We start from the raw sequence: 10,166 nt of genomic DNA on the forward strand, positions 1-10,166 counted from the left end.
GTTACATGAGGGAATTTTGATCTCTGTGTTCATCAGTTGGGGGTGCGTTGTTCCACTTAGTAAAATGTGTATACCAGGACTAACTTCTGGCAGTCAAGTATTCTAGTCATAAAAACTATTGGGGAATAAAACAATCTATTTTAATTTTTTCAGTTTATTTAAAAGCATTATAAATGAGTGCTGATCTTTCTGTAGTATTTCATGCTTTTACCTATTACCATTGTTTGTAGAGTCTTCATTGCCATAGATTTTGAAGGGATATAATAATAACAATAATGATAATGATGATAATGTGTATTCTAATAGTGTACCATTTACTGAGTGCTCACTATACATCAATTTTTTCTGCATACATATTTAAGTCAATCCTCATAACAGCCCTATCAGATAAATATTATTATCCTTATTTTAAAGATGAAGAAACTGAGGGTCAATAAGGTTAAGTAAGTTGTACCAGCTTCCGTAGTATTATGTGATGTATTTATGATTGAGACCCACTTCTGTCAATTCCAAAGCTTGTGTTTTATAAGCACGTGTTCATCAAAAGAAAGTTGTGGCCTCAAAATTTCCATAGAACATTGTTTCAAGGCTTCTTCAAGTCCATCTTCCTGGGTTTTATTTCAGAGACTATATCCTTCTGGTATACGAAAAGCCCATGCCCATGTTTCTAAGATCCTCAGTAAAAATAAAGAATACTCATTTTCACATAATTTCTTCTTAAGTATAATAATCATATAATCATTTACAAATAACCCCAAGAATTTGGTCTCTGAGATTCTTCACTGGGTGTCAATCTTAGCTTCACTATTTATTAGCTGACTGAGCTTGGGAATTATTTAACTTCTCTATTCGGTAGTGTCCTCATCTTTATGAGGGTAATAATATGAAGATATTAATATGCTAAAGTTATGAGAAATTTAATAGTCATGTAAAGAACTAAACACAGCATTTAGAACATGTGCTTTCATGTAAGTGAGCAATACAGTATATATAGATATTACTACTAATTATCATAGGTATTATTTTATCCAGAACTAATAATCCAATTACTTGGTTCTATTTGAGCCCATTTCTAGTTTCTCCAACATTTCACTAAACTATGGTATTAAATTAGTCAACATTTTACTAAATTATAGGACTAAATATATTCAAGAACTGATTAGTAACAAATATAACTTGTGATATTATTGTTTTGAAGAAATAAAAAATTATCTACAGTAAAATAATTGTATAATCATATTGATTCATTCAAACATGTTTATATGATGTCTCTGCATTTTATTGTTCACCAACTGTTTGATCTATTTCCATATCTCATAGATATTTCCCTTTTGAAGACTGGATAGCATAAAAAGCTGTCTTTAACAGCTGCTTTGAGGTCATCTACATTTGCTGGCTGCAGGTGGAAATCGCCTTCATAGAGCCCTAAATAGAAGGTTGTAAAATGTGGCCTTTGAGGGAGCCAGACCATACCAGACTTTTGTATAATTTATCATCCACAGAGTGTGCTAAGGTGCTTTTGATCTTTGAAGGCAATATCTTTCAAAGTCATGTGCTGCTTATTATATGTGACCATGGGTCCTTTTTAGGAATCTCAATATCATGCTGATTTCAATGAGTGAATGAATTTTTAAGAAGGTACACTGATCACTCAATTTAATTGAGGCTCTAGATCCTCTTGAAATCTAGTTGGGATGATCAAATGAGAGAAAGTACATGAATGGTGCTTTGAAAACAACAAAGAACTGAGTAACTGTAAGATATTTTATTATGATAATTTCTATACTGTAATATTCACCAAACTATTGATTTCACTAATATTAAAGGTTCTTTAATTCTACCAAATATTAGCCGTAAAGAGTGTTTTAAAATACTTTCATACTGTTCTATGCATTCCGTTCTATTCCTTATACTTCTTTACAGAGTGTATTTTAAGCACAGTACTAAAATTTGGTGTCACAGAGAAAGTTGCGGTAACTTATAAGCTTTGGTTTCTAGAGACTTGAAGAAGTTTTTCCATCTTTCTGGTATTTTATTCCTGTCAGTTTGCATTGCTTCTTTCCTTTCCTTCTTCTCGTTGGCCAGGTTTGGTTTTGAGCTTTGGATTCAAAGAAACCCCAAATTCAAAACAAAATGGTCAGAACTGCTGACTCTTGTTTTGTAACCTTTTTTAGTCCGGCATTCACAGGAAGACAGGGCACTGACCAGAATTTGGGCCTAACTTCACCCAAAATGTTGGCAAAGTTCAGGAACCTTGGAATGAAGTTGGGCCAAAGATACAGATATATACCAAAACGTCAACACTTTTCTAAAACATTTAAATATATTTTAATGAAATATCACCCTATAAAAAGTAGATTTTTTATTTAAAATTAATTATTAATCTGCCAGCTATTTTTGATTAAAATTAAATTATCTAATTTACATTTTGTATTAAATAGACTATCTTGTTCTTTAAAGTTACAGGTACATTTTGGAACCTCACTTATAAAATGTAAAGTGTCTTAGTTACTTTTTTTTGAGATTTGTAATTACAAAAAAAAAAGTTTTATTAAACTGGCTTATCGAGTTTCAACTCAGAATTTTTATAGCCATGTTATAAATCTTCCACAATAGTGTTTTTATAATGGGAATGCTGACAAATGCAATAATAAACACCAACCCAAGGATCTTAATTGTATGTTCATGCATGCTAGCATAATATTTGGTTCAATTTCCAGTGCTCATTTTGCCAAAATCTGCTTTCACATTGGGCAACTGTAAACGATGATCAGCCTGAATGACTGCCTGTTGATGGCAAAGGCTTCTGATTATTTTTACTTTCCTTGGAAAGCCTGATTATGTCTTCCAAATATGATTTCATTTAGATCCTTTTTTGGTTTACATGTCTGAATACTAATAGTAACCTGATAGTTATGGGGAACTCAGTTTGAGACCAAAAAGCAGTTTTCAGTCAGCAAAGAGTGTATAAATAAATTGACTCCAAGAACATCTAAAATGATACATTCCAAGTGTCCAAATAACTTTAAGATTTCTAAAACTAATTATTATAATTTTTCATAAGTAATTGACACCATTAGGATTTTTTTTTAACTGGTAGAAGGTATTGAAAAACCAATGTCACCCTGGCCGGGTAGCTAATTGGTTAGAGCATCATCTGGAAACACCAAGGTTGTGGGTTCAGTCCTGGGTCTGGGCACATATGAGAATCAGCCAATGAATGCATAAATAAGTGGAACAACAAATCTCTTTCTCTCTCTCTCTCTCTCTCTCTCTCTCTCTCTCTCTCTCTCTAATAGCAAATTTTATTAAAAGTAAAACCAATATCCACGGATATTTCTATCAATGTTGATTTAGGGGATGATAAAGGATAAAACAATTTTAACATAGGTTTTATATTGTAAAGCCATTGTATTATAAAGTACACTGAATTTGTGGATCTAACATGGGAAAAATAAAAACTATCACATTGCTTAGAAAAGTTGAGTGTTGAGATATGGAGGTGTAATAGATTCATAGTCACAATGCAGATTATGTTGTCTTATCTCTAGGGATAATTTTGTGTAAGGAAATAAAATCTATCAATTTCTCTGTGTTTCTAATCCTTATTTGGCTTCAAATTATTCCATGAATACAATGGTCTAAAAATGTCTTGAGACTTCATATTTTAAAGCAGCTTCCAAACATATTAAAAACGTACAGAGAACAAAGCAGTTATAAGCTGTACCAGTTTTAAGAATGGTGAACATACTCCTATTAATAACAGGAAAATAGCTGTTAATTTGGATGTTCTTCAGGCATTCTTTACTATGCTGAAGAGATGTTACTGCAGGATATTATGTGCTTGTTGAGAATATAACAATGGTTCATAACAAGGGAGAGGATTAAGGATGATGGCTGTATTTACTCTTCAGAATCCAATGATTTTGAGGTCCTTTGCAGTTATAAAAAACCGTGGTTTTCAAAATTGGTTCTTTCAACAAAATGTGAATGATTCCTAGAGTTGAACCTTTTTTTTTTTTTTTACTTATTTAAAACTTACAGATTATTTTTTAAATGATGTTTAGGTTTCAGGACTTTAAGTGGGAGAAGAAAGGGTACTTAATCTATTTGGAACCCATGCACACTATATGTAAAACATCAACACAATTTTTAATTGAATAAATGAATAACTGGATAAACATGAGGGCCCTAAAGAGCCACTAGCACTCTATAAGTTGGGAAGCACAGTTTTGATGATGAGATAAAGTTATTTTTCCTTTAACCTATTGAAATGAGTAATTTTCAATTTATCTTTTAAAATACAAATATGCTAGTCTTAGTAGCAAAAATGTCTAGAAATAGAAAATAAAATGAGTAATTTACTTTATAAAACTGATATAGAGGTCATCGTCCAAATTGCAGGGTTTTTTCAACAAAGGTGCTGGAGAACAACAACAAGAGAAAATCTCACAACACTGCCTGGTGGTGGTGTTTGGTCTTAGCTGGTTACACTTTTTTTCTTTTACCTGTTTATCCTCATGTTCTTGTAGTAGAAGTAGAAAAATCCAGGTGAAAAGATACAGTCTCCAAGGAAAAAATCACCTTTTGAAGTCACCTTTAGGAGGGTGGTCATTTCAGAACTAATCCAGGGCCTATAGGCAGGAGAATTGGGAAAACTTGTAAATGAAGGCATTGAGAGACAGGCGCATCCCTGCGATGCTGGTTGGAGGGAGTGGGAACTGGCAGAACCTACCTGGGAGGCAATCTGGCCATTTGTAGCCACAAACTTAAATGTTCATTTGGTGCAGAAATTCCATGTCTATTTAATATTAGGAAATTATCATAGGCAGAGATAAGAATGGTCTCTGCATCATTTATTTTTTTAAATATGCACTTGTAAAGAATTGGAGTTAAGTTGTGAAACATCAATATGACAATAAAATACAGTAATTAAAATTACATTTGGATCATATTTAAAGTCAAAGGAAATGTGTTCATTCCATAATGCTGAGTGGAAAAAGATCAGTACTCAAAACAAGTCTCAAACTTGTTAAATGTATTGAAATTACATCTGTATATATTTTTTAAAAAAAGACTAGAAGGATATAGGTAACCATGCTTTATGGTACCGTGGAGTGATTTAAATGTTATTTCTTTCTGTTAACCTCTGTTTTCCCAGCTTTCTAGGATGAGTATATATTACTCCTTAATATATTAATTATATTTCCAAAAGTATGAATTTTATTTCTAAAAGTATGATAGGGACTGTGTGTGTGTGTGTGTGTGTGTGTGTGTGTGTGTGGCACACGGGGAGGGGAAGAACAAAAAGTGTTGGAAAACGGGGATTTATCCTTTAGGGTTACTGAATGTACAGTAAGGTGGGCATTCTTCACTCCCGTTCCTCTCCTCACTTAAACTTACTCTTATTTGAACGCCCCCCAGTTCCGTTTAGCAGGTCGCCCAGAAGAAAGAATGGCAGAGTCCAAACTGGAGTTGGCCCCTCAGCACGGTCCTGCTTCAACCGCATCTCCATTGCACACATTTTTGGGAAGTGGAAGAATGCATCTCTTCGGACTTTTTGCCTCCTCTGTCCCTGGATGAGACTAGAAGGAAAGCGACCTTCCCTGCTTTAAAAGTGCGCGCTCCGGAGACGCTGCGCTTGGGGAGACCCCGCGCTTGGGGAGACCCCGCCCTTTGCCCCCGCGGACCCCTTCCTCCCCCCTCCGCCCCCCCCCCCAACACACACACACACACACACACACACACACACACACACACACACACACACACACACGTGAGGAGACGGGAAGCATCGCCCGCTGCAAAGGCAGGGGCGTCGGACGCCCCCAGGAGCACCTGGGGCGCCTGGGGAGGAGCTGCCCGCACCCGCCCCCGGAGTTCTAGCGCCGGGCTCCTGGACGACCCAAGCAGGGTTGCTAGTAGAAGGAGGGAGGGGCGTGGCCCGGAGGCCAGGTGGCGTGTCATCTCGACTCCCCTTCCTCCCGCATCTTTTTGTTGTCTCCCTGGGAGCTTGATTAACCGACCGGAGACGGAGCCCCTTGGCCTCTCCGGAGACCCGTACCCAGCACCCCTCCCGGGTCCCCGCTCCCGGATCTCCCCAAGGGTGCAGGCCTGAGCGGAGCGCCTGCCAGGAGACTTTTAAGTTAAAAAAAAATAAAAAATTAAAATTCTATTTTAATTTCTATTTTTTTTTATAAAAAGCCAAGAAAGAGAGATTGGACTCCACAGAAGCCCCCGAAGTCTGCCGTTTGCGGAGATGATTCGCATCCCACCCACCGGGCCGCAGAAGAGCTTCGGGGCGCGCGCCTCGACGGCCCGGTCTTCCTCCCGGGTTCCCGCGGGCGCCGCCCGCCCGCCCCAGCCCAGCACTCCCCAGCGTGTTGGTATCCACGCTGCGAGGGCCGTGGGGCTGTCACAACCCGAGCCGAGCTCCGAAGGCCAGATGTTGGGTCTCGAAGCGTCCCTCCGGGCCTTTTGGCCGCACCCGCTGCCGCGTCCAGAAAGCCCTTAAGCTCCAGCTCGCCCGGGCGCGGGGGCGCCGGCGAGTGCGTCCCCGAGCGGCTCAGCAGGCCTCCTTCTTCTCGCAGCTCTCCAAGAGCTCCGTCATGAAGGAGATGTAGACGATGGCCAGGCGCAGGGTCTCGATCCGGGACAGCCTCTTCTCGTAGGCAAACGTGGGCACCTTCCTGCGCAGCTGGTCGAAAGCCTCGTTGAGATTGAACATGCGCTTCCTCTCGCGGATGTTGGCGGCCTGGCGCTGGGCATAGGTGATCACCCTCTTCCTCCTGGGGCGGCCCAGCAGCGAGGCGCCCCTCCCGTGCGCCTCCTCCTCCTCCTCCCCGTCCTCTACTTCACCCTCCTCTTCTTCGGGATCCTCCTCCTCGAAAGGCGCCAGCCTCCTGGCTTGTCCCTCCTGGAGCGCAAGGCCTCGGTCCCCGAAGGGGAGCCCGGGCGCCAAGTCGCAGAGGAGGGGGTGCCCCGAGGAGGCGAGGGACAGGTCTGCGACGAAGTCCAGCACCGCGGCGTCCACGCAGCCCTCCGGAGAGACCGCCATCTAGTCCTCTTGGTCCTGTGTCTCATCGGTTTCTCGCAGGGAGAGGCGAGACGGGGGACAGGCTGCCTGACAGCCCTGAGGCTGATGCGACGGCAACCACGAAGGGTCCGGGGACGGTGATATTGAGAACCAAGCTGGTAACAGGATTACTCGCACCGACTGGGAGGCTATGGCGACGTCTCTCCTCTCGAAACGGATGGAAGGAGACAGCTGGACCGGGCCCGGAAGGCTCACCGAGACAGGCCTCCCGGTCGCCTATCCATTTCGCTGCGCCACCTGGGACAGTTCCTTCTTGGCCGCTACCCCCGCTCTTACCTGCGGTGCCTTTGGTGTCTCCCCTCGCCCTGCGGCCAGCTGATGTTCTCCAGGCCCCTTAGCTCACGTGGCTCTTTCTTGTAGATTTGGCTTGTCAAAGCGAGGCTGTTTTCCACCTCTCTGGCTTCTCCCTGGCTTCGGAGTCCGAGTCCCGAATCTTGCCACCCTGCGCTGCCCAGGAGTAGGAAGCCAGTGTTTTAATGATGTCCCGAAGAGGGGCCCTGTCTGCCAGGGGTCGAGGGGGAGCTGTTTGTCTGGTCTCCCAGTGCAGCGCTTGGTGAAAGGCAAGATCTTCCATTAGCTTAAGTAAGCACGGCTGGGGGCCCCAGGGCGCATTCCCCGGAGTCGCTCTTGGCACCGGCTTTTGCCTCCTCGGGCATCTTAAACATCTCTCCTGCCGTGTCACCAACCCTGGCTTCTAAAGTCTGTTTTCTCCTACGCGGCCTAACAATTCAGATACTTGACTTTCCTTTTCCGACCTTATCTTCTACTCATGTAAAGTAGAGGATTTTACTTCGAGGGCAAAAGTTACGAGGGCAATCAAATGACAAGGGGAGGCTCGGTGTATTTTCTCAGAGCTTGCTCTAGTGTATAATCCCAGCGTGGGGGGCAAAGCAAACCCTCCCCGCCCCCAAACAAAACAACTTCAATCTCCTTTCAAACATGTGATTTGCCCTTTAGAAAACCCATGGGTCCATGGGCTCAGCCTCTGTTGAGAAGTCTTTCCCATTTTAAATTGCTGATCAGTATTTGTGAAGAAAGAAAAATCCCGACATGTCCATCTAGCTTATTTTCCTCATTGATCTGTACTGCCCTACAGGATCTAAAAGCAACAACTAAACTTCCTTTCATTCTGTGTATGGGCGGTTTTTGTTGTTGTTGTTACCCTTGAATCATTTTGTTAAGAGGAACAAGAAAACTTAAATGTAATAAAACAAAAATGAAATTTTACTGACTGTGTATTATCTCTAATATTTTAACAAAGAAGAGTTTATTTTTCCTATTAGAAGAAATAGCCAAAATATAAAAATAAAAAAGATGAGCAAGGAGACGCATTGGTTCCAGACAGAATCGAATTACCAGGTGCATCAATTCCTATTGAGGAGGTAAGTTGTGACTATGACGGCTCAGTTAGTACATTGGACAGCTCCCAGAAACGGCCTATTTCTAACAGGTAAGCTCAATTCCCCTCTTTCCTAGGTTTCCAGTATGCACTCCCAGACACCATTATTAAAGCAGTACCATCTAGACTTCTCCTTTTTCCCTCCTTTTTAACCCACTTGTGTCTGAGCCCCTCTTGTTCTTTGTCCTTTAACTGCTTTTCTTTTTTCTTGCCGTGTTGACTCTTCACTCTCCAACTTCTGTTGTAATAACTCAAGCAGAGAAGATTGAAATCCACACTTCCTGAAAGGTATTAATGAGAAAGAGATCTTTGATTATGATTGCCTATTTTGTTTTTACTAAACTTCTTTCAAAGAGAAGAGTGAAAAATAAAAATGAATTAGAATTTCAACAATGGCTAAGGAATAAGTAAATGGAAGAATTCATTGTTGTTCTGAGAAGCAGTAACATGCTTTCTAACGTTTGTGTAACTTTGTGTTATTATATAGTTGGACACATTTTATAGTTGATTTTTTAGTTGTTAAATGTTTTTCATGGCTTATATTTCCCTTTTATATGCATACATAAGTGGGTTAAATAACTGGTGAGATTTTAGTTCCACAACAAAATAAAATAGGATATGTAATTAAAGGAAATGACAAAAATTTAAATTTAAAATTTAATAAAAGAGGTGTCAGACACTATCACGAGATACTAAAAACCACTTTTCTTAGACTAAAATTCTTTAGATTTTATCCAAGGTAATGAATACTTCAACAACTATATCACACAGAAATTGTAGCAAAATTAATGGAATCAACATGCATAATTAGTTTCAAATAGTAACATTAAAATACTGAGAAATTTGTAAAATTGTCTTAATAGGCATGTCTTTAGCAATAGTTTAAAAATACTTTCTATTTAATTTTTTTATAAAATCAGAAGATAAACACTTCTGTTTATACCACAATAATTTCAGTTTATCTTACAAGGTTTTAATCCTGGTAATAGAATTAAAGCAAAAATGTTAAAATTAGGTTATAATGATTGAATATTTTTTGTTTATAAATGTAATTAATTATGGAAAAGAAGCAAGTGAAATTGATTTTCTCTGTTTATTTTGAAGCATCCACTTCATATAAAGATGTGTTTGTGGATATTTGGTTCCACAGAAAATGTACATACGTGTATTAAATGTATAAAATACTAAGTGGTTTAAAATAGTTCATCCCATTGGAAGGAGCCATTATTTTCATTTCTAGATTTGAAAGTTAAGAGAGAAACATTTTTTCAAAAACCCAACTGAATATTAAAGGAGGCAAATTCAAATTTGTCTCTTTTTAGTTCTAGGCCTTTAATTTATAATTATTCAGTTACATACATGGAGGCTTTTGTAATGGGTTTGATAAACCCTCCATGAATTTTGCTCAAGATGGTTAGGAAATGATCCTGAAATGAGAGTTTTGCTTAATTTATTGCTTCTGTAACTCTATTGATGGTCCCAATTAAACATTCAACATTTTGTGTATACTCTTTTCTTGTATCCAGAATCAAAGCAGAAAAAACAAATGACTAAGAATAATTTGAGCAGAAACTCTTAAGGGGGCTGGAGGATGGAATTGAGTAGTAAGGAGAGAAAGGTAGATTTAAAAGTATTCAGAGGGTAAAGCAAATACTTAACTCTCCCAAATGT

The 10,166-nt window shown here is 39.7% G+C and overlaps 1 protein-coding gene across 1 annotated transcript; it reads right to left on the reverse strand.

The window, feature by feature from the left end:
• Positions 1-6,565: 6,565 nt before the first annotated feature.
• FERD3L (Fer3 like bHLH transcription factor) lies at positions 6,566-7,057 on the reverse strand (the record flags this gene model as incomplete). The annotated part of the gene is made up of 1 exon (XM_080665213.1): positions 6,566-7,057. The coding sequence occupies one exon, from the start codon at positions 7,055-7,057 to the stop codon at positions 6,566-6,568; it is 492 nt and encodes a 163-aa protein (XP_080521339.1).
• Between the last annotated feature and the right edge of the window lie 3,109 nt (positions 7,058-10,166).

The sequence above is a fragment of the Plecotus auritus genome (assembly GCF_963455305.1).
Source record: "Plecotus auritus genome assembly, chromosome: 4".
NCBI classification, from domain to species: domain Eukaryota; kingdom Metazoa; phylum Chordata; class Mammalia; order Chiroptera; family Vespertilionidae; genus Plecotus; species Plecotus auritus.